The 25550-nt window shown below is 44.7% G+C and overlaps 1 protein-coding gene across 3 annotated transcripts in view; it reads left to right on the forward strand.

The window, feature by feature from the left end:
• Positions 1-25550, forward strand: part of si:dkey-16j16.4 (uncharacterized) — a 108547-nt gene that overhangs the window by 66718 nt on the left and 16279 nt on the right. For all 3 annotated transcript variants that reach the window (XM_060934724.1, XM_060934726.1, XM_060934725.1), the window contains exons 3-4: positions 1233-1666; positions 13152-13205. In XM_060934724.1, coding sequence (XP_060790707.1) covers positions 1233-1666; positions 13152-13205 — 488 coding nt within the window. The remainder of the gene's footprint in view (positions 1-1232; positions 1667-13151; positions 13206-25550) is intronic.

Raw genomic sequence — 25550 nt, forward strand, 5'->3', positions numbered from 1 at the left:
CGGTCAATTTAGAGTCACCAGTTAACCTAACCTGCATGTCTTTGGACTGTGGGGGAAACCGGAGCACCCGGAGGAAACCCACGCGGACACGGGGAGAACATGCAAACTCCACACAGAAAGGCCCTCGCCGGCCACGGGGCTCGAATCCAGGACCTTCTTGCTGTGAGGCGACAGCGCTAACCACTACACCACCGTGCGGCCAATAATAATTCTTGAAAAAAGATACATTCTTACCATTTAAATACTTTTTATTGCATATTTTCTTTTTCCTTTTTTTTGTATTTTTTGGGGGGTTTTCTTTCGAGTCAAGTTTTTATTTTGTCCTCGGTTGATTGAGCAACACGCTTCGCCATTTTGTTTTTCTCTACTCCCAGTATATGAGCTGATATCCTAGTAGTAGAGTAGCCAATCAGAATGCGTGATTGCTCATATCCAGTGAATGTGGATAGAATAACAACATGTAGTTAGCCATCAGAACAAGTTTTGACATGATGATGATGATGATGATTTCCTGATCTCTGGTGCCGAAGAAATGTATTTAATTTGTGCATGTTGTGTTGGATTTGTGTCTGTGTTTGGCTAACAGTCTCATGTGTGCTCTTCCTGGCAAAATATAAACCATTCCACTATTCAAAAAGAGTTGTAGCATGACCCCAGTTAATTAGATTGATTAATCCCTGACCCAAGTGATTAGAAAACTGATATATAATTGAAAGCGTGTGAAAGCAAAGTAAGCCATAAATATAAATAACCTAATTGAGAAGGGTCATGGGTGGCACGGTGGTGTAGTGGTTAGCGCTGTCGCCTCACAGCAAGAAGGTCTGGGTTTGAGCCCCGGGGCCGGCGAGGGCCTTTCTGTGTGGAGTTTGCATGTTCTCCCCGTGTCCGCGTGGGTTTCCTCCGGGTGCTCCGGTTTCCCCCACAGTCCAAAGACATGCAGGTTAGGTTAACTGGTGACTCTAAATTGACCGTAGGTGTGAATGTGAGTGTGAATGGTTGTCTGTGTCTATGTGTCAGCCCTGTGATGACCTGGCGACTTGTCCAGGGTGTACCCCGCCTTTCGCCCGTAGTCAGCTGGGATAGGCTCCAGCTCGCCTGCGACCCTGTAGAACAGGATAAAGCGGCTAGAGATAATGAGATGAGATGAGAAGGGTCATCAAGGTAGGTATTGTGCAATTTGTTCTGTACTGACAATACAAATCAAAGTAATCGAAGCTTGTTTTGTCCTTCAGAGCGCCGCAGGAACTGTGTTTTAACCCCTCTGGCTACAAGTCAGCAGCCGAATCAGGGCCTGCTTTCCCCGGGCCGTGTTCGCCGCGTGCGGTTGCTACTGGAGCCTGCCATGGAGCGCCACAGCTCTGAAGAGGAGCTTGAGCGTATTGCGGGCACCGCTGGTGCTGAGGGTGGATGCAGGTGGCACCGGCACGGAGATCTCAGCAGTGCCTCTAGTGACGAGGAGGTGAAGGACCTGTGTGAGCCAGGTGTTTCCCACAGCCCTGTGCTATTCAGCTCGTCTCCACCTCGAGGCCTCAAACCCACACACACCTCCACACGACTACACGCCAGACCCATAATCCTCAGCCATTTTGAACAGCCCGCTGTGCCATACTGGAGGCACCGGAGAGAGCCCGGTCGGCCGAGTCTGGACCTGGAGAAGATGCAGCAGGTTTGGAGGCACTTGTCTTTTACAGATTGCTTAGGTAGAACTTGATATCATTTCTATGCATCGTTTAGGCCGGGATGTCAGAAACGCATTGTTTGTTTATAGTTCAGGATTCAATGTTTATTAGTTCATCTGTCCGTAAGGACGATGAGCTGTTGCCATGGCGTGGCGTCCATCGCAGTTAAATCGCATCTCCTTCGTCAGTTCTCCATGGATTTCCGTTCCGATTGTTTTGCTTGAAAGAACTCATCACTCTGCACAAACCTCGGTCAGTGTTTTATCAAATTTTTTGCTAGCAAGTTACTAATTAGGCCAAAGTAAAACATTTTCCAGGTCTCTCACAAGAATTGTATCTCCTCTCCGATTTGTTTTCGTCCGATTTCAGTTCTGATCGATGGTTTGGGTCGATCTTTTCTTGAGGAACAAAACTTGGTCGTTGTTTCTTGATTTTCTTGTTGTAAACAATTTGTTTACAGCTTTGTTTATTTTCAGTTAAATCATATCTCCTCCCTCCCTCAGTTCTCAATGGATTTCAGTTCTGATTGTGTCGTTTGAAAGAACTCGACCTTCTGCACAAAACTTGGTCATTGTATTGCCAAGTTTTTGCTCATGAGCTGCTAATTAGGTCACCTTAACGAGTTTTGGGACTTCTCATTAGAGCTGTATCTCCTCTTGCAGTTCTCACCCGATTCTAGTTCTGATCGATGTTTTGGGTCGATCTTCCTTCGGGAAACAAAACTTGGTGGTTTGTTTGTTGGTTTTCTTGTACAACTTTTGTTTATTTTCAGTTAAATCGTGTCTCCTCCCTCTCTCAGTTCTCAATGGATTTCAGTTCTGATTGTTTTGTTTGAAAGAACTCGACCTTCTGCACAACGCTCGGTCGTTGTATTGTCATTTTTTTAATAATAGTGTACACGTCGTAGTCGTAGTTAGACAAGGGTTACCGTCATTTCTTGCTCAGGTTTCAAGATATCTGTATGAAACTTGCTCCGTGTCCGAAATCGCTCCCTACTCGCTATACAGGGCACTATATAGTGCGGACGCCATTTTGTAGTGCTGTCCAAAACCTTAGTGAGGATTATTTACACCCTATACAGTGCACTCAAAGTATCCCACAATGCATCATGAAAAGTAGCATACCACTGATGGTCACTAACCAAAGCAATATATCCCATCATGCATTGCGGTCGCGCTGAAAGAAATCAAATTACAAGTCTCAAATTAGATTTAATAAAAGTCAGCGGCAAAGAAGAAAGAAAGTATTCAGCCTTGATTTAAAAGAACTGAAAGCTGCAGGGACTTTGTATTGATTAATGTGGGAAATGTGCTCAGTATAATATGGATTTATCACAAAAACACACGCATGTATTTATTATTTTGAAACCCACCAGCCGACTGATCTGGCACGTTTTAATCGTGCGACAGTAATGACGTAAATACCAGCGCGACGGAGTACTGTCTGAAAGAGTTTTTTTTTTTTTTATTTTACCAATGAGCTCACTGTATAGTCCTCTATATAGTAATTCCCTATATAGGGAGTAGGGAGTAGTGAACGAGTGGATGATTTCGGACACAGGGAACGTTGACAGATGTCGGCCACTTTGATTTCCGCTGTACGTTTTACTTCCGTCCTACGATGTCTCGCACAGGTCTCAACGAATCTCGTTTACGGCCATTGCTTTGACATATGGACTGATATATTACAGAGCACACTCATAACTTGCTATAGCAGCGACAAAATAGCGATCAAAAATGCATTCCGATATTTAATAAAATGAGAGAAATAGAATTTTGCTAATAAAAAATTTGCCTTCAGTTCCCCTTGAACACATTTTCTTCTGACTATAATTGTATCTCCTCTCTTATTTATCATGCAAATTCAGTTCTGATGGATGTTTTTGGGTCGATCGGCCCTCAGGGAACAAAATTTAGTCCTTTGTTGATTTTCCTCTTGTAAACAGTTTGTCGTCGAGGTTGGTCCTCTCTCACACCGTCACATTTCAGTTCAGTTTGATGTTTTGGTCGTCGTGGTTGTTTTGATGGCAGGCCGGATCTTAATATTGAGGGATTAGTAGTGAATGCCTTTTACATTTATTAAAGTGCCATTCCACCATTGGATGTATTCTTTGGCATAAAATACAATATATTTTATGACAACATGACTAGACAGAGAAATCTTTTAGCTTCAAAATGATATATCAAACATAATTTTTTGACAACGACAAGTATATTAATTTTGCGACCAAAGTCACCTACCCTTTTAATTTCCGCGCGGTAGTGAAACGTGATGTCATCGGCAGGTTCCCCTTCTTGTGTACCACGTCACGTGTGACGTGGCACAGATTATCAGCAATGGCGGATAGAACGCGATTTCCACTTGTCGATTGCTGTGCCGATATTCACCATCGACCGTCTCCTTTGGGCATCACTTGCTATTTTCCTTCGCTTCTTTTCCGAAGCTGACAATCGCGTTCTATCCGCCATTGCTGATAATCTGTGCCACGCACACGTGACGTGGTACACAAGAAGGGGAACCTGCCGATGACATCACGTTTCACTACCGTGCGGAAATTAAAAGGGTAGGTGACTTTGGTTGCAAAATTAATATACTTGTCGTTGTCAAAAAATTATGTTTGATATATCATTTTGAAGCTAAAAGATTTCTCTGTCTTGTCATGTTGTCATAAAATGTATTGTATTTTATGCCAAAAAAATACATCCAATGGTGGAATGGCACTTTAAGGTTTAAATCTGCAAGGACGTCATGATGATAAATATATTGAAGGGTTCTTGTTCATGTATGTATGTATGTATCACAGCTTTCACTACTTCTTATTACACTCCAATAAAACACCACTTGTGATGTTTTCGACTACAGCTCTTTGTTGCCTGGATTTGAAAAGACACACACACACACACACACACACACACACACACACACAGAGACCCCGACATTCTCACATGAGGCCCTTGTGCCAGCCACCTCCAGAGAGAGGAACGGAAGACAGATGTCACTTCATCCCTCCCCGTTCTGTTTCTGTCCCCGTGAAGCCAAGCTTGTGTGTGTGTGTGTGTATGCTTGGAGGAGTAAAAAAGGACAGAGAAAGAAGGAGCCGACATGTTTATTATTATTTGGACAGACTGTCAGAGTTTTCCTAAGATGAAGAGCAGGCTGTATGGGGAATGAATACAGCTGAGGGTTTTGAAGGAGGGAGGAATAGAGAGTGGTCTCATACAGAGGGCCTCCATATGTCCCTAGGTTTCTGTGGCGAGGGCAGATTATAAGAGACGGCGGGGGCTGAGAGTGGAGTGCGAGTTCATGAACGGCAGTGTTGGATAGCTGCTGCTGACATGGCTGCCAAAAACTTCTCATTTTAACCCTTTGAAATCATTTTCACTTATTTTCTGACCCTTGGCAACTTTACTGACTCCCTGAGTCTTGATTTTAACTGCAGTGTTTAAATTTATATTAGTGCTGAGTGAGGCTTTGTACTTCACTACAGGAACAGCTGTTGTGTATTAGGATAGTATTTCCACATTTGGTTACTGCAATTTCTCCGTATTACAATAATCCATACAAACCCGTCCTGAGACGTGGGCAGCTGCTCGTGTGCAGGACGCATGGCTGAGGTGTCTGTTTGGGCTTCATGAACGGTTCGGATGACAGATGATGAAACCGGATTGGATGGTTGAGTGAGCTTTTCACGTTTGTTACTGTGAAAGGCTAATCTTTTATCCAGAGTGACTCGCACTCGAGACACGATCCAAGGAGAAAACTGAGCAGTTGATCTTTGTTTAAAGGTCTTGCTTATCGGACTAACCGTGGTTTTGTTTCATATCTGGGATTCATATTTAAATAATATTGACTGGCGTTGAGTGATTGATTTAAATCAGATATATTCCATTCAACTAGCATGATGTCGAACGAGTCGAAGATGAGTAGCTGAATGGAATATATCTGATAGACCACGAAAAAATCCAGCCATTATTATTATTACACACGCTCTTCATATCAGCATTCTCAATGGCCAACGTGAGGTTACTCGCGACTCGGTGCTGTTAGCACAGCAGTCCAGTTAGCTTCCAGCTGGTGTAGCATTCAGCAGTAGCGTTAGCGAAGGCCAACACAAGCTTACTCGTGACTCAGTGCTGTTAGCGCGGCAGTCTAGTTACCTTCTAGGTGGTGTAGATTTCAGCAGTAGCGTTAGCGAAGGTCAATGTGAGCTTACTCACGACTCGGTGCTGTTAGCACGGCAGCCCAGTTAGCTTCCAGCTGGTGTAGCATTCAGCAGTAGCGTTAGCGAAGGCCAACACGAACTTACTCGTGACTCAGTGCTGTTAGTGCGGCAGTCTAGTTACCTTCTAGGTGGTGTAGATTTCAGCAGTAGCGTTAGCGAAGGTCAACGTGAGCTTACTCACGGCTCGGTGCTGTTAGCACGGCAGTCCAGTTACCTTCCAGCTGGTGTAGCATTCAGCAGTAGCATTAGTGAAGGCCAACGTGAGGTTACTCGCGACTCGGTGCTGTTAGCGCAGCAGTCTAGTTACCTTCTAGGTGGTGTAGATTTCAGCAGTAGCGTTAGCGAAGGTCAATGTGAGCTTACTCACGACTCGGTGCTGTTAGCACAGCAGTCCAGTTACCTTCCAGCTGGTGTTGCATTCAGCAGTAGCGTTAGCGAAGGCCAACACGAGCTTACTCGTGACTCAGTGCTGTTAGTGCGGCAGTCTAGTTACCTTCTAGGTGGTGTAGATTTCAGCAGTAGCGTTAGCGAAGGTCAACGTGAGCTTACTCACGACTCGGTGCTGTTAGCACGGCAGTCCAGTTACCTTCCAGCTGGTGTAGCATTCAGCAGTAGCATTAGCGAAGGCCAACGTGAGGTTACTCGCAACTTGGTGCTGTTAGCACAGCAGTCCAGTTAGCTTCCAGCTGGTGTAGCATTCAGCTGTAGCATTAGCGAAGGCCAACACGAGCTTACTCGTGACTCAGTGCTGTTAGCGCGGCAGTCTAGTTACCTTCTAGGTGGTGTAGATTTCAGCAGTAGCGTTAGCGAAGTTCAACGTGAGCTTACTCACGACTCGGTGCTGTTAGCACGGCAGACCAGTTACCTTCCAGCTGGTGTAGCATTCAGCAGTAGCATTAGTGAAGGCCAACGTGAGGTTACTCGCGACTCGGTGCTGTTAGCGCGGCAGTCTAGTTACCTTCTAGGTGGTGTAGATTTCAGCAGTAGCGTTAGCGAAGGTCAACGTGAGGTTACTCACGACTCGGTGCTGTTAGCACGGCAGTCCAGTTACCTTCCAGCTGGTGTAGCATTCAGCAGTAGCATTAGCGAAGGCCAACGTGAGGTTACTCGTGACTCAGTGCTGTTAGCGCGGCAGTCTAGTTACTTTCTAGGTGGTGTAGATTTCAGCAGTAGCGTTAGCGAAGGTCAACGTGAGCTTACTCACGACTCGGTGCTGTTAGCACGGCAGTCCAGTTACCTTCCAGCTGGTGTAGCATTCAGCAGTAGCATTAGCGAAGGCCAACGTGAGATTACTCGCGACTCGGTGCTGTTAGCACAGCAGTCCAGTTAGCTTCCAGCTGGTGTAGCAATCAGCAGTAGCATTAGCGAAGGCCAACATGAGCTTACTCGTGACTCAGTGCTGTTAGTGCAGCAGTCTAGTTACCTTCTAGGTGGTGTAGATTTCAGCAGTAGCGTTAGCGAAGGTCAACGTGAGGTTACTCACGACTCGGTGCTGTTAGCACGGCAGTCCAGTTACCTTCCAGCTGGTGTAGCATTCAGCAGTAGCATTAGCGAAGGCCAACGTGAGGTTACTCGTGACTCAGTGCTGTTAGCGCGGCAGTCTAGTTACCTTCTAGGTGGTGTAGATTTCAGCAGTAGCGTTAGCGAAGGTCAACGTGAGCTTACTCACGACTCGGTGCTGTTAGCACGGCAGTCCAGTTACCTTCCAGCTGGTGTAGCATTCAGCAGTAGCATTAGCGAAGGCCAACGTGAGGTTACTCGTGACTCAGTGCTGTTAGCGCGGCAGTCTAGTTACTTTCTAGGTGGTGTAGATTTCAGCAGTAGCGTTAGCGAAGGTCAACGTGAGCTTACTCACGACTCGGTGCTGTTAGCACGGCAGTCCAGTTACCTTCCAGCTGGTGTAGCATTCAGCAGTAGCATTAGCGAAGGCCAACGTGAGGTTACTCGCGACTCGGTGCTGTTAGCACAGCAGTCCAGTTAGCTTCCAGCTGGTGTAGCAATCAGCAGTAGCATTAGCGAAGGCCAACATGAGCTTACTCGTGACTCAGTGCTGTTAGTGCAGCAGTCTAGTTACCTTCTAGGTGGTGTAGATTTAAGCAGTAGCGTTAGCGAAGGTCAACGTGAGGTTACTCACGACTCGGTGCTGTTAGCACGGCAGTCCAGTTACCTTCCAGCTGGTGTAGCATTCAGCAGTAGCATTAGCGAAGGCCAACGTGAGGTTACTCGTGACTCAGTGCTGTTAGCGCGGCAGTCTAGTTACTTTCTAGGTGGTGTAGATTTCAGCAGTAGCGTTAGCGAAGGTCAACGTGAGCTTACTCACGACTCGGTGCTGTTAGCACGGCAGTCCAGTTACCTTCCAGCTGGTGTAGCATTCAGCAGTAGCATTAGCGAAGGCCAACGTGAGGTTACTCACGACTCGGTGCTGTTAGCACAGCAGTCCAGTTAGCTTCCAGCTGGTGTAGCAATCAGCAGTAGCATTAGCGAAGGCCAACATGAGCTTACTCGTGACTCAGTGCTGTTAGTGCAGCAGTCCAGTTACCTTCCAGCTGGTGTAGCATTCAGCAGTAGCATTAGTGAAGGCCAACGTGAGGTTACTCGCGACTCGGTGCTGTTAGCGCAGCAGTCTAGTTACCTTCTAGGTGGTGTAGATTTCAGCAGTAGCGTTAGCGAAGGTCAATGTGAGCTTACTCACGACTCGGTGCTGTTAGCACAGCAGTCCAGTTACCTTCCAGCTGGTGTAGCATTCAGCAGTAGCGTTAGCGAAGGCCAACACGAGCTTACTCGTGACTCAGTGCTGTTAGTGCGGCAGTCTAGTTACCTTCTAGGTGGTGTAGATTTCAGCAGTAGCGTTAGCGAAGGTCAACATGAGCTTACTCACGACTCGGTGCTGTTAGCACGGCAGTCCAGTTACCTTCCAGCTGGTGTAGCATTCAGCAGTAGCATTAGCGAAGGCCAACGTGAGGTTACTCGCGACTCGGTGCTGTTAGCACAGCAGTCCAGTTAGCTTCCAGCTGGTGTAGCATTCAGCAGTAGCATTAGCGAAGGCCAACACGAGCTTACTCGTGACTCAGTGCTGTTAGCGTGGCAGTCTAGTTACCTTCTAGGTGGTGTAGATTTCAGCAGTAGCGTTAGCGAAGGTCAATGTGAGCTTACTCACGAATCGGTGCTGTTAGCACGGCAGACCAGTTACCTTCCAGCTGGTGTAGCATTCAGCAGTAGCATTAGTGAAGGCCAACGTGAGGTTACTCGCGACTCGGTGCTGTTAGCGCGGCAGTCTAGTTACCTTCTAGGTGGTGTAGATTTCAGCAGTAGCGTTAGCGAAGGTCAACGTGAGGTTACTCACGACTCGGTGCTGTTAGCACGGCAGTCCAGTTACCTTCCAGCTGGTGTAGCATTCAGCAGTAGCATTAGCGAAGGCCAACGTGAGGTTACTCGTGACTCAGTGCTGTTAGCGCGGCAGTCTAGTTACCTTCTAGGTGGTGTAGATTTCAGCAGTAGCGTTAGCGAAGGTCAACGTGAGCTTACTCACGACTCGGTGCTGTTAGCACGGCAGTCCAGTTACCTTCCAGCTGGTGTAGCATTCAGCAGTAGCATTAGCGAAGGCCAACGTGAGGTTACTCGTGACTCAGTGCTGTTAGCGCGGCAGTCTAGTTACTTTCTAGGTGGTGTAGATTTCAGCAGTAGCGTTAGCGAAGGTCAACGTGAGCTTACTCACGACTCGGTGCTGTTAGCACGGCAGTCCAGTTACCTTCCAGCTGGTGTAGCATTCAGCAGTAGCATTAGCGAAGGCCAACGTGAGGTTACTCGTGACTCAGTGCTGTTAGCGTGGCAGTCTAGTTACTTTCTAGGTGGTGTAGATTTCAGCAGTAGCGTTAGCGAAGGTCAACGTGAGCTTACTCACGACTCGGTGCTGTTAGCACGGCAGTCCAGTTACCTTCCAGCTGGTGTAGCATTCAGCAGTAGCATTAGCGAAGGCCAACGTGAGGTTACTCGCGACTCGGTGCTGTTAGCACAGCAGTCCAGTTAGCTTCCAGCTGGTGTAGCAATCAGCAGTAGCATTAGTGAAGGCCAACGTGAGGTTACTCGTGACTCAGTGCTGTTAGCGCGGCAGTCTAGTTACCTTCTAGGTGGTGTAGATTTCAGCAGTAGCGTTAGCGAAGGTCAATGTGAGCTTACTCACGACTCGGTGCTGTTAGCACAGCAGTCCAGTTACCTTCCAGCTGGTGTAGCATTCAGCAGTAGCGTTAGCGAAGGCCAACACGAGCTTACTCGTGACTCAGTGCTGTTAGTGCGGCAGTCTAGTTACCTTCTAGGTGGTGTAGATTTCAGCAGTAGCGTTAGCGAAGGTCAACATGAGCTTACTCACGACTCGGTGCTGTTAGCACGGCAGTCCAGTTACCTTCCAGCTGGTGTAGCATTCAGCAGTAGCATTAGCGAAGGCCAACGTGAGGTTACTCGCAACTTGGTGCTGTTAGCACAGCAGTCCAGTTAGCTTCCAGCTGGTGTAGCATTCAGCAGTAGCATTAGCGAAGGCCAACACGAGCTTACTCGTGACTCAGTGCTGTTAGCGTGGCAGTCTAGTTACCTTCTAGGTGGTGTAGATTTCAGCAGTAGCGTTAGCGAAGGTCAATGTGAGCTTACTCACGAATCGGTGCTGTTAGCACGGCAGACCAGTTACCTTCCAGCTGGTGTAGCATTCAGCAGTAGCATTAGTGAAGGCCAACGTGAGGTTACTCGCGACTCGGTGCTGTTAGCGCGGCAGTCTAGTTACCTTCTAGGTGGTGTAGATTTCAGCAGTAGCGTTAGCGAAGGTCAACGTGAGGTTACTCACGACTCGGTGCTGTTAGCACGGCAGTCCAGTTACCTTCCAGCTGGTGTAGCATTCAGCAGTAGCATTAGCGAAGGCCAACGTGAGGTTACTCGTGACTCAGTGCTGTTAGCGCGGCAGTCTAGTTACCTTCTAGGTGGTGTAGATTTCAGCAGTAGCGTTAGCGAAGGTCAACGTGAGCTTACTCACGACTCGGTGCTGTTAGCACGGCAGTCCAGTTACCTTCCAGCTGGTGTAGCATTCAGCAGTAGCATTAGCGAAGGCCAACGTGAGGTTACTCGTGACTCAGTGCTGTTAGCGCGGCAGTCTAGTTACTTTCTAGGTGGTGTAGATTTCAGCAGTAGCGTTAGCGAAGGTCAACGTGAGCTTACTCACGACTCGGTGCTGTTAGCACGGCAGTCCAGTTACCTTCCAGCTGGTGTAGCATTCAGCAGTAGCATTAGCGAAGGCCAACGTGAGGTTACTCGCGACTCGGTGCTGTTAGCACAGCAGTCCAGTTAGCTTCCAGCTGGTGTAGCAATCAGCAGTAGCATTAGCGAAGGCCAACATGAGCTTACTCGTGACTCAGTGCTGTTAGTGCAGCAGTCTAGTTACCTTCTAGGTGGTGTAGATTTCAGCAGTAGCGTTAGCGAAGGTCAACGTGAGGTTACTCACGACTCGGTGCTGTTAGCACGGCAGTCCAGTTACCTTCCAGCTGGTGTAGCATTCAGCAGTAGCATTAGCGAAGGCCAACGTGAGGTTACTCGTGACTCAGTGCTGTTAGCGCGGCAGTCTAGTTACTTTCTAGGTGGTGTAGATTTCAGCAGTAGCGTTAGCGAAGGTCAACGTGAGCTTACTCACGACTCGGTGCTGTTAGCACGGCAGTCCAGTTACCTTCCAGCTGGTGTAGCATTCAGCAGTAGCATTAGCGAAGGCCAACGTGAGGTTACTCGCGACTCGGTGCTGTTAGCACAGCAGTCCAGTTAGCTTCCAGCTGGTGTAGCAATCAGCAGTAGCATTAGCGAAGGCCAACATGAGCTTACTCGTGACTCAGTGCTGTTAGTGCAGCAGTCTAGTTACCTTCTAGGTGGTGTAGATTTCAGCAGTAGCGTTAGCGAAGGTCAACGTGAGCTTACTCACGACTCGGTGCTGTTAGCACGGCAGTCCAGTTACCCTCCAGCTGGTGTAGTGTTGGCGCAGGCCAACACTAGCGCAGTCAATCCAATTATTATTATTATTATTATTATTTTCCCTGTGTAATTTGCTTAGTTACTTTTAAAATAAACATCGACAGCTACACACAACGGAGCGACCTGTCAGCCAAAATTCTCTCAAAATCTTCCGCTTTTAGCGAAGCAAACTTTGTGGCCATGTTCGTTTACAATCTGTCACAGTCACTCACTAGCACAGAAGTTTTACATCTCCGACGCGTCTCTTTTCCAGTTTTTCGATGTCCGTTGGTATGTTTTTCTCTTGTAAATATGCATGAAGAATATATAATGAAGTTTTTGTAGTCTTTCGGGTGTTTAGCGCGTTTTCAGTTTATTTATTTAGTGCTTAATCCTAGCACTGGATTAGCGTCGTCTTCTCTGTTTCCCGGCCGACAAAGAAATGATTGCACGCATACGATGCGCAGCAGAAAAGTTTTGTTGTTGGATCTTCGCATGAGCTCCGATGCGTGACGTCGTGTTGTCTTGACAACGTGCAATATTATAACAATATTGCACGCTCATTCTCCATTGGGGAGAGCGGTGTAATACGTGGAGGATAAGCGATATGCTAACAATATTCCATGCTCTCAATAAACCTGCTAGAAGGGAACAGAACACATTTTTATTCCATGGAAAAAGTGGCCTGTATGGAAATAATCTTGTATATGCACTGGGGCAAATCCTTATTCACTGAACAGTTACTATTAATATGATGCTAAAAGCTGTAAAAAGGCATGACATCTCAGAAAAGTGACACATTTGATGTTTTTGTCATGGTGCCCAACCCTGCCTGAAACGTACAGTAAACACACATATAGTGGCATTTGCAAACAGTAAGGCTTGTTTTCTTGTTTTATTTTCTACCCTCAGCAAGATCAGTTTACATTGTACTATTAGCCAAGCATGAGAAAAATTATTTCCCAGTCCTGCTCATTTCTATGCACGATACTATTTCATGCATTAATTAGCGAGTAATGAGCCTTGACATTTTCTTTTAGAAATTTCTCACGACATGCTGGGTATTGTGTTTATTAGCTTTGACACCATAGCGCTCCAAGCTCACACATGTTCTCTACCCAAGCAGCAGGAAAAGCACTAAATGTTTATAAGTCAGAGCACTGCTGAGGGCCATGACTGCTGTGGTGAAGGAGAATATAGGACAGTCAGCATGGGAATGATGTAAGCCTGGATCTTATCAATGTCAATATTTCTGCCTTGGGTTTGTGTTTCAGAAAATGCTCCTGAAAAAGAACTGCGGTGGGAAAACGAGGACAATCAAGATCCGGGTAAGTGTGCGATCTGACTCATGAGAAATGAATGAGTGTGTATGTGTAGAGTAGGAGTCAAAAGTTTGGACACACCTACTCATTCCTTGGTTTTTCTGTGTTTTGACAATTTTGTGTATTGTAGAAGAATACCAAAGACGTCAAAACTATGAAATAACATATGGGACATAGATGGAATTATGTGGTAAACAAAATATTTCATAATTTAGATTCTTTAAAGTCGCCAGCGTTTACCTTGATGACGCTATGAATTGAATTGAATTATTTTATTTTTTATTTTCAAACATGTATAAAAAAATGTATGTAACTATTTGTACATACAAAAGAAAGAAAACGAGAAATTAAAAAAAATAAAAAAATAAAATAACAAAGAGCTAAGACATTACAAAACACCACACATTGTTCGAAAAAGGAATGGGAAGTACAATACTTTTTTAATTTCCCACCCCTTTTTAACTACCCCGAAATCCAAACTATATTAATACACCTGTAAAAATATGTACCATATATACACTTCATGAATATCTATATAAATATTTAATTACAAAAATAAATATATACTACATACCATATATACACTTCATAAATATCTATATAAATATATAATTACCAAAAAAAAAAAAAAAAAAAAAAAAATATATATATATATATATCATCTCATTATCTGTAGCCGCTTTATCCTGTTCTACAGGGTCGCAGGCAAGCTGGAGCCTATCCCAGCTGACTACGGGCGAAAGGCGGGGTACACCCTGGACAAGTCGCCAGGTCATCACAGGGCTGACACATAGACACAGACAACCATTCACACTCACATTCACACCTACGCTCAATTTAGAGTCACCAGTTAACCTAACCTGCATGTCTTTGGACTGTGGGGGAAACCGGAGCACCCGGAGGAAACCCACGCGGACACGGGGAGAACATGCAAACTCCGCACAGAAAGGCCCTCGGCGGCCACGGGGCTCGAACCCGGACCTTCTTGCTGTGAGGCGACAGCGCTAACCACTACACCACCGTGCTGCCCCACTTCATAAATATCTATATAAATATTTAATTACAAAAATAAATATCTACTACATACCTATCCCTGTAAATATGAATATATAAACTATCCCCATATATACCATATACTAGGTTAGTTCTAATATAACAATCAAACCTATTCTATTTATCCCTCATCATCCTCCGTTGACATACTTCTTCTGCTATATACTTGTTTAAAAATATTTTTTGTACCTTTTTTTTTAAAACAGATTATATTTGCACTTTGTTTTATTTCTGTCTCCAGTCTGTTCCATAAAGTCACCCCACAGCTCGATACGCACATGCTTTTCATATTTGTTCGAACCTTTGGTTTTTTAAAATTTAGGTCTCCCCTTAGATTATATCCCCCCTCTCTCTCACTAAACATTCACACTACGCTTTACACACTATTGTTATCTTAACCAGCTTCATGAGGTAGTCACCTGGAATGCTTTTCAATTAGCAGGCGTGCCTCGTCAAAAGATAATTAGTGGAATTTCTTGCCTTCTTAATGCATTTGAGGTCAAAGAGTAAATAATAAATAATAAAAATACAGTAAATAGCCCTATTCAACACCACAACTGTAGTAACCCATACAATATTATGTCAAGAAACGCTCAGCTAAGTAAAGAGAAACGACATCCATGAAGAAGTGTCTTTTAATTAATAAAGATAAACCAGTGAATTACAAGGTGTGTCCAAACTTTTGACTGGTACTGTATGGATGTGTACCTGCTTAGTGAGTCCAAATGATATCAAGGTGGGTGTGGTTTAGCTACTATAGTATGACATCATGCTGTTGAGAGTACATCTCATCTCATTATCTCTAGCCACTTTATCCTGTTCTACAGGGTTGCAGGCAAGCTGGATCCTATCCCAGCTGACTACGGGCGAAAGGCGGGGTACACCCTGGACAAGTCGCCAGGTCATCACAGGGCTGACACATAGACACAGACAACCATTCACACTCACATTCACACCTACGCTCAATTTAGAGTCACCAGTTAACCTAACCTGCATGTCTTTGGACTGTGGGGGAAACCGGAGCACCCGGAGGAAACCCACGCGGACACGGGGAGAACATGCAAACTCCGCATAGAAAGTCCCTCGCCGGCCACGGGGCTCGAACCCGGACCTTCTTGCTGTGAGGCGACAGCACTAACCACTACACCACCGTGCCGCCCCTGTTGAGAGTACAGTTTAGGAAAATGGTTTCTGAAATATTCTGTTTTGTTAACCATCTAACTAGCGTTAGCAGCAGGGCTTTGAACCGGAATTTTTTTCCTATTGGTTCGTTCCGAACAGAAACGGAATTTTAATGTTTCCGGTTTTGGGTTCCACCATTAAATAGACGTTCCCGAACCGGTTAGAACAAAAAAATTTCGTTCCCGGAACGGTTAATTACGTTCCCTGTCAGCTGTTTAACAAATGGCTATAAAATTATGTCTCTGTCTCATCCAGCTTAAGCCAAATGTAGGCTAATTCTATTACAACCTTCATTAAATAAGACAAGAAGTAATTCAAAACAATTATTTCAAATGTTGGCGATTTGGATTCTCAGTATGTCTTCCCATCTACACAAACAGAAAAAGTGCCAAAAATGAAAGAGAATTCGTTTAGTGTGTTACCAAAGGCTAGTCAGGCCCTATAGAGGGCTACCGCATGACGTCACCGCGCCGCGAGATTTTGTTAAGCGCCATATTGGAAGTACACATCTATGCAAGTACATACATACATAAAACAAACTACACCTGAAATGTAGCCAGGGCCGGTTCTGCCCTAATCTGGACCCGGGTGCAACATCGCGCAACCCCCCCCCCAAAAAAAACCCAGTCTAAGGCCGAATCCCATTTCACCCCTTGGACCAACCCCATGGCCCTTCCCCTCCATTTTGCGCATTCACGTGAAGGGGTAGGGGTATCCCAATCCCAGTTAACGCGGAGGGGTAGGGGAAGGGGGAGGGCTTCTGTACCCCTCCAAACGGAGATTTTCCTGGAGCTGACTCCGAACGAAGGGGTTTGAGTGATTTCCCACAATGCCATGCGGATTTCAGCGAGATTTCATGCGGATTTCAGAAAGATGGCGGTTCCCGCGGCGAAAGATTGTCATAAATGTATTTTCTCCATTATTTACGTGTTTTAAGTTGTTATCCAGAGGAAACACGCCGCTTGATTCGCTTTCGAGCTGAGAATGAGCAGCGATTTCTGAAATCCAAGCTGCTGCTAAAAAGCTTTGGGAGTGAGTATTGTTTTCGGTTGCTTGACTGCGTACGTTTTGTTCTGTTATTCTCGCTTTTATTGTTTACATGAGTGTTCTGACACCTCATTCTGTCGGATGTGGTGCACGAAGCTCCAAAGATATCCCATTCAGTGGTGTTAGTTAACAAATCACACCCTGCCAGCAGAGATTTCTGGTTCTGGCTCTGACTGTAGCGGCTGGTCGCAGCCAATGACGCATTTGGTCGCGTTTTGCTAACGTAAACGCTGACGGAGGTACGCGATGACGTATGCGATCGTTGAAGGGCTATCCCAATACGTAAGGGTTGAATTTCAAGCCCTATCCCTTGTAGCTCAGTTTCAAGGGGAAGGGCCAAGGGGAAGGGGGAGGGGTAGAAATTAGAATTGGGATTGGGCCTAAATCAGGACAACCATCACATAACTATAAACATTTTAGATCAACTATTTTAACTAAATGGGCTATAATAAATAAGCCTGCAGGCAGCCACGGCGGGCTGCCTCAGAAAAGTAACCATTTGTCCTACCTTAAAACTCGTTTTGCATTTTCTGCCTCCTTTTTTGTATTTTCGACCCTCCGTTTATTTTCTTTCCTTTTCTGAAAACCCGATTTGTGTCCAGACATTTTGTTCTGCTACCAACGAACTAACTCGTCAGGTCTCGTCTCTCGAGCCCGCGATGATTCCCGTGGGAAGGGCAACAACTGGTACATTTTTACAAACAGCCAATAGGGAGGTTACATCGTTCAGGCTCTCCTTTGCTCACAGACACTCAGTAATGCACTTACTCACTAGCAGTCCACCTTCCCGCTCTCTCCATTCAATCAGCGAACGTCACACAGGAAGTGAACCCCAGCGGGTCATAGAAACTTGCGCAGGAGAAGAATGACTATTTGTAGGCTACAGAAACTTTGAGAAATGAAATAAAAACCGGTATTAACCAGTTACCATTATTTTTAATAAGCGTTTCTGTTCCGGAACATAAAAAATAAAGTTTCTGGTTTCGTTTCTGTTCCATGTGAAATAGAAAAAGTTCCCGGTTTTCGTTTTCGTTCCTTGAACCGGTTCAAAGCCCTGGTTAGCAGCGAAGGATATTAATATTTATATTCTCATCTCATCTCATTATCTCTAGCCGCTTTATCCTTCTACAGGGTCGCAGGCAAGCTGGAGCCTATCCCAGCTGACTACGGGCGAAAGGCGGGGTACACCCTGGACAAGTTGCCAGGTCATCACAGGGCTGACACATAGACACAGACAACCATTCACACTCACATTCACACCTACGCTCAATTTAGAGTCACCAGTTAACCTAACCTGCATGTCTTTGGACTGTGGGGGAAACCGGAGCACCCGGAGGAAACCCACGCGGACACGGGGAGAACATGCAAACTCCGCATAGAAAGGCCCTCGCCGGCCACAGGGCTCGAACCCGGACCTTCTTGCTGTGAGGCGACAGCGCTAACCACTACACCACCGTGCCGCCCCTGTTGAGAGTACAGTTTAGGAAAATGGTTTCTGAAATATTCTGTTTTGTTAACCATCTAACTAGCGTTAGCAGCGAAGGATATTAATATTTATATTGATGACTTAAAAAGAATCTGAATCCTGTCAGGTTTGGTCATGCTAGCTGACTGGATAAGATACAGCGAGGCTTATGAGCATTTATGAATATGTTCCTAAATCTCCTGAACATGGCATATGAACAGGTGAATGTGCTTCTCTTTGTCAGGGAGTGTGAAGTATTCTGTCAGAGATGGTTGGGAGACGGATGGAAGTGCAGAAGGTGTGTTTTATTAATACGGTAAACAATCCAGAACAGCAGGCAAAATCGTAAAACGGTGAAACAGGCGATAGGTCTAGCGAGGCACAAACAGGCTATCGTAGACTTGGCAGAATCAAAGACGAGAAACAGGAAATCAGGGATCAGGAAACCAAACAAAGAAATAAGGCTCAGTAATGTGTCAGCAACGCAACTCAATACTTCGCAAAGCAAGTTTGTTTTCACAGTTTTTATATCGGCGCGCTAATTGCGCCTTAATTCTGTGCAGGTGTGAGTTATTTACGGCGCAGGTGTGCTGTCCGGAGCACGCCCGAGAGTCTCTGATGCACGTGCCAAAGCATGCAGGTGTGACACTCTTGCATGAAATTAGTACAAAAATTATTGTAGATATAAATATCTTATGCCAAATTATTATGGCATGTTACAAAAAATAAAGAAAAAATCCGAGTCCTCATCTCCAATTTATGAGTCTGAATGCAGTTAATGCACGAGTCCAAGTCATGAGTCCTTAAGATTAGAGCACGAGTCAGACTCGAGTCGGAGTCCTGGATTCGAGTTCTACAAGCCTGCGTACAACATACCCAGAGCAGCCTGGGGAGCAGTTGGTGGTCAGGTGCCTTGTTCATGGGCACTTCAGCCATTCCTGCTGGTCCAGGGAATCGAACCAGTGACCTTTCGGTGCCAAAGCTCCTTCGCTAACCACCATGACTTCCTCATGTGGCTTCTTGTTGTTTGCTGGATAGTTTGTTGCTAAGGCACTCACTATCGACCATTGGCTAGCTTGCTGCTAAACTACTCACTGCTGTTGTTGCTGTACTGCAGTTTCAGTCCAAGATGTTGCAAGAACATTTGAAGTTTATATCCCCAGTAAGCACTCAGGCCTGGAACTGTAAAAGTGTGGTTAAAGTAGGTTTTTATGCGTTTTACGTGCTGTGACAGAACAAACAAGATACACATCTTCGCTGAGGCGCCGTTTTTTTTTTTTTCCCCCACATCGCACACTGAATGTTCTGTGGTGGGAAATTGTACAGTACGATTACAGCTTGCAAATTACCACTTACAAGGCAACACAAACGCAGCATAAATGTGACAAAAACATCTCAACAGGAACACTGTCGAATTAGCTCACATTAACTAGCTTGACTGCATTAGCAGCGAAAATGATGGGAATATCTTAATACCACCTTTAAAATCCTCTCATAGTGATGATACACGGGGCAACTTTTTGGGCAATGTTGCTGGGCAATTGCGTTTTGACTCTTTTCTATTGAGATTGGGCAACATTGTTTCTTTCTGAATGGTTTTGATAATCTCTGGCAACTTTTTGAGATAAGCCAATCAGAACGCGAGTATCGAGTCATGTGACCTCCGGTGAGGTTCGGATCAGAAATTTCAAACAAATATGGCGGCCGCTCAGTGTCAGTGGAGTGAAGAGATGGAGAAACTCCTCATCTGTTTTTACGCCGGTAAGTTGTTATTTTAATATTCTATATGGAGGAATTTACCTCACCAAAGCTCTAAAAAACAACAGACAGCTTGATTAAATGGTCACAGCAAAAATTAAGACATCGATTTTTTTTTTTTAGCTAACTGTAAACTGCCGTTGCTAACTGTTGTTGCCTATTGTTAGTTGCCCTGAAAAGTTGCCCTGTGTCTCACCTAGTTGCCCGTTGCCAGCAACATTGCTCGGCAACATTGCCCAAAAAGTTGCCCCGTGTATCATCACCATCAGAAATCCTATCAGGTTAACGACAGCTAGCTGGATAGCAGTAGCAGTGAAGGTTATGAGCATTTTTAAAAATATAACCTAAAATCTTCTCAGAAATCCAATCAAATTTGCCCCTGTTCGTTACCTACCAAGCGCTAGCAGCAATCACTACGTTTACATGCACATAGAGAGAATCGAATTTCTGCCGTTGCTCGACTGAAATCGAAGTTCAAAATGCCATGTATACTGTATTACACCTTAATTCGGCTGAAATTGAACCGAACTTGATTTCTCGGAATCGAGCTACACGACCTAGTTTATGCGATTTCTGCCGAGCTACTTTGTGCATGTATACCCTATCGAGCTAGTTGTCGAGCTACTTCCGGAAGTGACGAGTGACGAGACCACAAGCGGGAAACACAACAGCCTCGGTTGGCATGACAACAGTAGTAGCGAGCAGCAGAAGAGGTCAGGAGGAACAAACGAAGAAGAGAAAATGGTGATGTAGAGCTCTCTGAAGTGTGGGTGGAGCACAGAAGACGGCAGGACAAAGCTTCTGGTACTAATAGGCTTTTTATTGTCAGACTTTTCAGTTTAACAGCCTACTTTTATTCTTGAGAGAAAAACACACACACGCGCGCGCTGTGTTCTAGTCCCGGGATGAGCTGTCCCCTCTGCTCTCCCTCTGCCTCCTTAAATAGGGCACGGTTACTGGGAAGACACACAAACACAGGTTAATTACCGTCAGGTGAAGTGATTCTGCCACTCACCTTCCCTGGCTCCGCCCTCCTGTCACAGACCGGCGCTTGACCACGCCCCCACTGCCACAGGCAAGCAGAAACGTGCACTTCTGGAGCAATGAGGAGACAGAGTTCATGCTCATTCAGCTTAAGGAGTTGAATATATTAAAATTCATGGACGGGAGAAAAACGCGCAATGGAGAACACGGAACTGATAACTTTGTTTACACTCTTGAATAGCTCTTCTTCATGACGACAACCGGAAGTGTACCAACACGATGGGGCGTGTTGCGCCACCTGTGGCTCGGGTGCACAATGCACCTCACACAATAGCCCGATTTCATTGTGTGCATGTAGGATTGGATTTCTCTGGCACCCTGCTGGGACCTTCAGCTCGATTACCGACAGCAGCTCAATTTGGATGTGCATGTAAACGTAGTCAATGACTAGAAAAGTGTATAAATGTGACAGAAAATCAGTGCCTTACGTAACTATTCACCCCCTTGAACTTTTTCCACATTTTGTACTGTTACAACATGGAATTGAAATAGACTTGATTGGGATTTTAATGATTTTATTTCCGCAATATCTCTAACATTTGAAGGCAGGGAATATATTTTAATCGTGACACAAAGGTTAATGAAACAAATAAGCAGTCATTTGTTAGTCGCTTAAGTATTCATCCCACCGGGTCAATAAATGCTAAAAATCACCTTTGGCTACAATTACAGCTATGTATCTTCTGGGAGATATATCTGTCAGCTTTGCACATCTGGATCCTGATGTTTTTGCGCATTCTTCTTTGGAAACTCCATACAGACGGTAACCTGAGCTGAGTATTGAACCGGGGACCCTGGAGCTGTGAGGTGACAAGTTCCAGGTTGTAACAGTGCAAAATGTTGAAAAGTTTGAGGGGGTGAATACTTATGCAAGGCACTGTATAGGAATGTCCATGATTTCTTTATTTATATTTATACATTTAAAAAAAAAAAAAACCCTTTCATGTATGACCTCAGTGACACGCCCACTCTGAGCTACTTTCATTTACATTTCTGTGCAATCCGGTCTACACACGGACCTTATTCCTGGAGTCTTCCATTTTATAATAATAAATAAAAATAATAATGAAGCCATGCCAAGAAGCCTTTATTTGTCACACGTACACTCAAGCACAGACTTGGGCTACATCCACACGACAACGGCAACGAGATTTTTTTTTTTAAATCTCGCGTCCACATGGGCAACGGATCAGTAAAATATCAGGTTCATATGGCAACGCAACGCTTGCTGAAAATGATGCAATACACATGCCACACCGCTACGTGCGCTGTAAGACAGTCCCATCGGAGACACCAGAACAATAGAAGTAGACACATGCGCATAACTGCGCATGCGCACAGTGACTATCCCTGTCACTGTCACACGCGCACACTTTCTCACTCCCTATCCTATGGATATAGTCCCTTTAAATCACGTGCTCGTTTTTTGAATGGAGACACGGAAAGAGGAATGAACGGGGGTAGATGGAAGCCAGTACGCCAACATTCTGATATCCTCCAGAATTCTTTAATGGTCCGGAATAAATTGAATGCTACACGTTGATGGATTACTTTGTTCTTCAACGCCCTTTTTGAGGAATGTATTGTCAGACTTAAACCAACATCTGAAGAGGTGAGATCGCTCCTTTTTTTCCCTATTTTTGCTGGCGGGATTGACTCTGCCCTAAGGGCTATTCTCTCTCTCTCTCTCTCTCTCTCTCTCTCTCTCTCTCTCACTTTGCACCATTACACAATAAATATTCACAGTGAAAATATTCTGTAAGCGCGTTTCATGAACCAAGTTATAGGATTTGTTGACAACTCTCATCGAGTTCGTTACACTTCTACCCGGCGTGAAGCACACGTGGTTGTGACGTCATCGTAAACAAATCCGTTCTACTCATCCAGACGACTTCGCAACGGCTCCGTTGCCAGATTTTTTCACTCTGGAACCCGTTCTCGGACGCCAGGCCGAAACGATAAACAATTTTATCAGATTCACCTGAATCCGTTGCCGTGTGGACAGGGCCTTAAGCACACAAATTTGAAATTTGACCTCTGCATTTAACCTGTCTGAAGCAGTGAACACACACACATGCACACACAAATACCCAGAGCAGTGGGCAGCTATGCTACAGCGCCCGGGGAGCAGTTGGGGGTTCGGTGCACTTCAGCCCAACCTTCAGGCCATGGCTGCCCCATGTTAACCTAACCGCATGTCTTTGGACTGTGGGGGAAACCGGAGCACCCGGAGGAAACCCACGCAGACACGGGGAGAACATGCGAACTCCACACAGAAAGGCCCCTGACGGCCACTGGGCTTGAACCTAGAACCTTCTTGCTGTGAGGTGACAGTGCTAACCACTACACCACCGTGCTGCTTGGTGGTATTATTATTATTATTATTATTATTATTATTTTATGCTTAATGTAATGCATGTCCAGGCCCTGTGTTTTGAAGGGTTTTTTCCCCCCTCCAGTACGTGTCATCTATAATTCAGAGCCGTTACGTTTTTCTAATTGGCTTAAAACATAATTATTACATGATAGCTTTTCTCCTCTGCGCATTCAAGAGCCTTCAGTCTGTCTACAAGGGATTGAATGTCCCTTTCATTTGATTAAGGTAAAGAGAAGAGGAGTGAAACATGGCAAGAGCTCGTGTGTGTGTGTTGGGATGAAGTCATTTTCTTTTTATAGAGCACCGTCTGTTGCAGGATCTCCATGATCTGGAGAAAATCATAAAGGGGTGTGTGTGTTTTCTCCCCAGCCTTCTTGTTTTCAACCAATACTTTTTTAATATCTTGTCCTTTACCTCTCTCTGCGGTGTAGATAGTCTCTTTCCTCCTCCTTTACTTACTACTGAATCCATGCCCTTCTTACTCTTCACACACTCAAGCTTCTTCTCTTTTAGGATAGATTCATCTGTCTGTCTTTTTTCTTTCTTTCTTCTTTTTCCAGGCTGTGTTCCAGGTGAAAGTTGATAAAGGGGGTGGGGGGTGTAGTGGTTACCAAGGGGCCCATTAGGAGCAATTGTCATTATCATGGGGGTTGAGTGTGTGCCTCTGGAGTTGTAAGATGGAGGTCTGGGGAACGCGAGGGAGATGAGGAAAGGAAAGAAGGAAAGAAAAAGAACCATCTGCGGCTGAAACCGGAGCAGATAAACACTCTCTGCTGAGGATGATACTCGGCTTGGGCAGATGTGAAGGGTAGTTGGGGTTAGCATGTTCCCATAGACTATGTTCTAGTTCCAGAATAGGGTGTTAGTCTGAAGTTAGAAAGAAGCATAATGTTGAAAGCTACCGTACGCTTTGTCTGTATCTGCAGCTGTACACTAATCAGATCCAGCAGTAAACTTAATACATTCTGTTATAAGGTACTTTTGCTTCCTCAACAACAAAAAAAAAGCCTAAAGTTGGTTCCTCATAGGTTTTATGATTAAGTGCCAAAGTGGTCCCACAGGACTGACAATGGTTATGTGAGAGGAAAAGAGTTTGGCTCTGTGTTATACATGCTCACGTCTTTTTCTCTCTCTCTGCTTGTGGTTTTAGCTGAGGCCAAGCTTAGACACTCATACAAAACACGTTAACTTTTTTACTTTCATTCCTCTTCACTGAAACCTGATCCTCCCACACCTCTTCTCTTAAGCCCTATGATGTTTCACCAAGACCCTTGAGGCCTGTTTCAGGTTAGACATAATGATTTGACCTTGCATAGGCGTGTATGTGGAAGATGTGCGATAGTCTGTGTGTCGCTGTGGCTGAATCCTGGCTAGATGTAGCAGGTTTTAACCAAAATTGGGTTTTTAATCATCATCTTATAGCATACTTTGACACCTCAGCTTTAAGAAACAATACATATATTTCACCAAAAATATGGAAATGTTTTTATTTACATGATGGCCAAAAATTTGTGGACACCTGACCATCACCTGACCTTACAGTGGTGCTTGAAAGTTTGTGAACCCTGTAGAATTTTGTATATTTCTGCATAAATATGACCTAAAACATCATCTGATTTTCACACAAGTCCTAAAATAAGAATTGTCAATAATACGGGATATCTTGAGCATACAAACGCATTATTCGTAAAAGCACACACTCTGAAATTCACTGATCTGGTTAAACACAAGACTGCACAAATTATGTATAAAGCAAGACATAACCTTCTTCCGGGTGAGGTACAAAATACATTTATGGAAAGGCAGGGTGGGTATAACCTGAGAGGGGAAATGAATTTTAAGAGAGTAAATGTTAGAACAACTATGAAAAGTATGTGCATAACAGTCTGTGGGGTGAAATTGTGGAATGGTCTGGATAATGAACTCAAAAATAGCACCAACATAAAACTGTTTAAAAAATTATATAAAAACATGTTAATAAAAATATATGAGAATGAGGACAGGCAGACTATATAGGTGATGATGAAATTGAGAGTAAGTCTGTGACTGGTCTTCTTGTATTTAGTGTATAGTTATAGGTATGTGTATATGTATGTACTGTATATATGTATTGTATGTGTGTATATATGCATAACATAAGTATCTGTATATATGATTTGATTTGGTCGATATTATACCATGTCGGTATGTTTTGATATGTTGGTATGTTTTCTTTTTTGTTTATTGCTTTTGTTTTCTTTTGTATATATAGTTTATTATGGTGGAAAGTGACATTTGATTAGCGGTGGTATAGAGGGTTAGGATTGGATAAGTTATTACTTCTTCCTAATCCTTTCTGAACATTATGTTATTGCCTTGTGGCTACGCTATTCTGTTTGTTTATGATGATGTTTTGATTATTGTATTTTTTTTTATTTAAAATTTT

The sequence above is a fragment of the Neoarius graeffei genome, chromosome 11 (genome assembly GCF_027579695.1).
Source record: "Neoarius graeffei isolate fNeoGra1 chromosome 11, fNeoGra1.pri, whole genome shotgun sequence".
NCBI lineage: Eukaryota > Metazoa > Chordata > Actinopteri > Siluriformes > Ariidae > Neoarius > Neoarius graeffei.